The sequence below is a fragment of the Scyliorhinus canicula genome, unplaced genomic scaffold, assembly GCF_902713615.1.
Source record: "Scyliorhinus canicula unplaced genomic scaffold, sScyCan1.1, whole genome shotgun sequence".
NCBI classification, from domain to species: Eukaryota; Metazoa; Chordata; class Chondrichthyes; order Carcharhiniformes; family Scyliorhinidae; genus Scyliorhinus; species Scyliorhinus canicula.
This window is the reverse complement of record NW_024055732.1, coordinates 117,508-119,307: the sequence shown is the minus strand read 5'-3', so window position 1 is coordinate 119,307 and position 1,800 is coordinate 117,508. Positions and strand designations below refer to the sequence as shown.

Genomic DNA, 1,800 nt, shown 5'->3' with positions numbered 1-1,800 from the left:
TTAATTGGAAAAACAATGAATCGGGCATTCCACTTTTAAATTTAAACTCAGTCACCTGGTCCCCACCCCCTCAGATTCCGTTGCATCAAGTGTGAAATCTAACCGCTTCTCGAAAACATACAATGTTTTGGTCTCAATTGCTTCCTGTGGTAGCGAATTCCACAGACCGACCGATATTTGAATGATGAAATTGCTCCTCATCTCTGCCCTAAACGGTCTACTCCGTATCCTCAAACCAAGACCCCCTGGTTATGGAAACTCCCAACATCGAGATTGTCCATCCTGCATCTACACTGTCTGGTCCTGTTCTAAATTCGTAGGTTTTTATCAGACCCTCCAACATTCGACTTAACGCCAGATAATACTATCCTAATTGACTCCATCTCTCCTCCAATGTCACTCACGCTATCTCAGGAATTGTTTGCTGCTCTCATTTCAGTGCAACACCGACCTTCACTTGAGGAGGCAAAAAATCTCCCAGTCGTGGCCTCACCAAATCAAAGGAGGAGGGGGATGTATGGCTTCCACCTGTTGATGTGTAGCAGGCTGGAGCAGAGTGGGTGAAAGCCCTGATCCTGTTCCTATGCAACAGACTCTTGGATGGGAGGGAGGTGGGAAGGTGTGCTTAAAGAAACTCCCTATTGCCTCCACGGGCGGGCGAGGAGGTTGGCTCCCTTGCGCAGGACCACCCAGTAGGCGTCCTTGAACTGCCGGTTCATTATGGCGTAGAGGATTGGGTTGATGCTGCTATTCAGACAGGTGAAATTGCCGGCCACCATGTGGACGAGAACGAGGGCCCGCTTCTTCCCGTCCACCATATGCAGGAAGCAGAAGGGGAAGTAGCAGGTCACGTAGACCAGGAACATGGCTAAGCACACGCGGGTCACCTTGCGAAACTCGCCGCTGCTGCTTCTCTTGGCCTGGCAGCTGGAGTTCCTGCTTTCCCCGGCCTGGAGGGCCATTTCGTTGCCAGGGGCTGCGGTCTCAATGCTGGTGGCATCAGTGGACCTGGTGGGCGCCTCCCCGGAGAGGGAGTTGGCGCTAGACCCGTTGGCGATCCCGCTGTCCGCAGCGGAGACCCCTGCCCCCGTTGGCTTCCTCCCGCGACCATCGCCCTCCAGCCGGTACCCCTCCAATGCCTGGGAAGCCGCCTTCACCTTGCGATGGATGAGGAAGTAGAACATCCCAATGCAGCTCAGTCCAAGTCCAAACATGAAGAACATGAGGATGGTGGTGTAAGGCCTCCCTCGCTCCCGGTGGAAGCTGCAGGTGCAGACTGGCGGCAGGAAGACATAGATATTCCAGAGGGGCCCGAAGAGAGTCAGGCCCAACAGCCAGGGCAGGGCCAGGAAGAAGGGCATCGTGCGGCGGGAGTAGACACGGTCGAACCACCGGGCGTCCGAGATGAGGACGTTGCGGCTCATGGCGATGAGAATCAGGCTGAAGATGGAGACAGCGTTGGCCACAAAGAGGATAAGGCCGAAGACACGGCACATGCCCTCACCCTGGCGCCAGGCGAAGTGGATGAAGGTGTCGATCGTCACGGGCTGGAGGAAGGCGCAGTAGATGAGGTCGGCAACTGTCAGGTTGAGGATGAGCACGTTAAGGCGGGTGCGGATCCTCTTGTCCGTGGCAAAGGCCAGCACAGTCAACAGAGTCATGACGTTGCCCACGGTCCCCACGGCAGTCACCAGGATCCCCAATAGGGCACCAAAGTAGCGGTAGTTGACGACAGCCGGGTGGCAGGTCAGGTTGCTGAAGGACGAGTTGGGATCCATCGAGCTCCCCTTATGGGAAAGA

The 1,800-nt window shown here is 55.7% G+C and overlaps 1 protein-coding gene across 1 annotated transcript; it reads right to left on the bottom strand.

The window, feature by feature from the left end:
* Positions 1–638: 638 nt before the first annotated feature.
* LOC119960763 (G-protein coupled receptor 84-like) lies at positions 639–1,800 on the bottom strand. The gene has a single exon (XM_038788366.1). It carries the CDS (start codon positions 1,776–1,778, stop codon positions 639–641), a length of 1,140 nt encoding a protein of 379 aa, XP_038644294.1. The 5' UTR covers positions 1,779–1,800.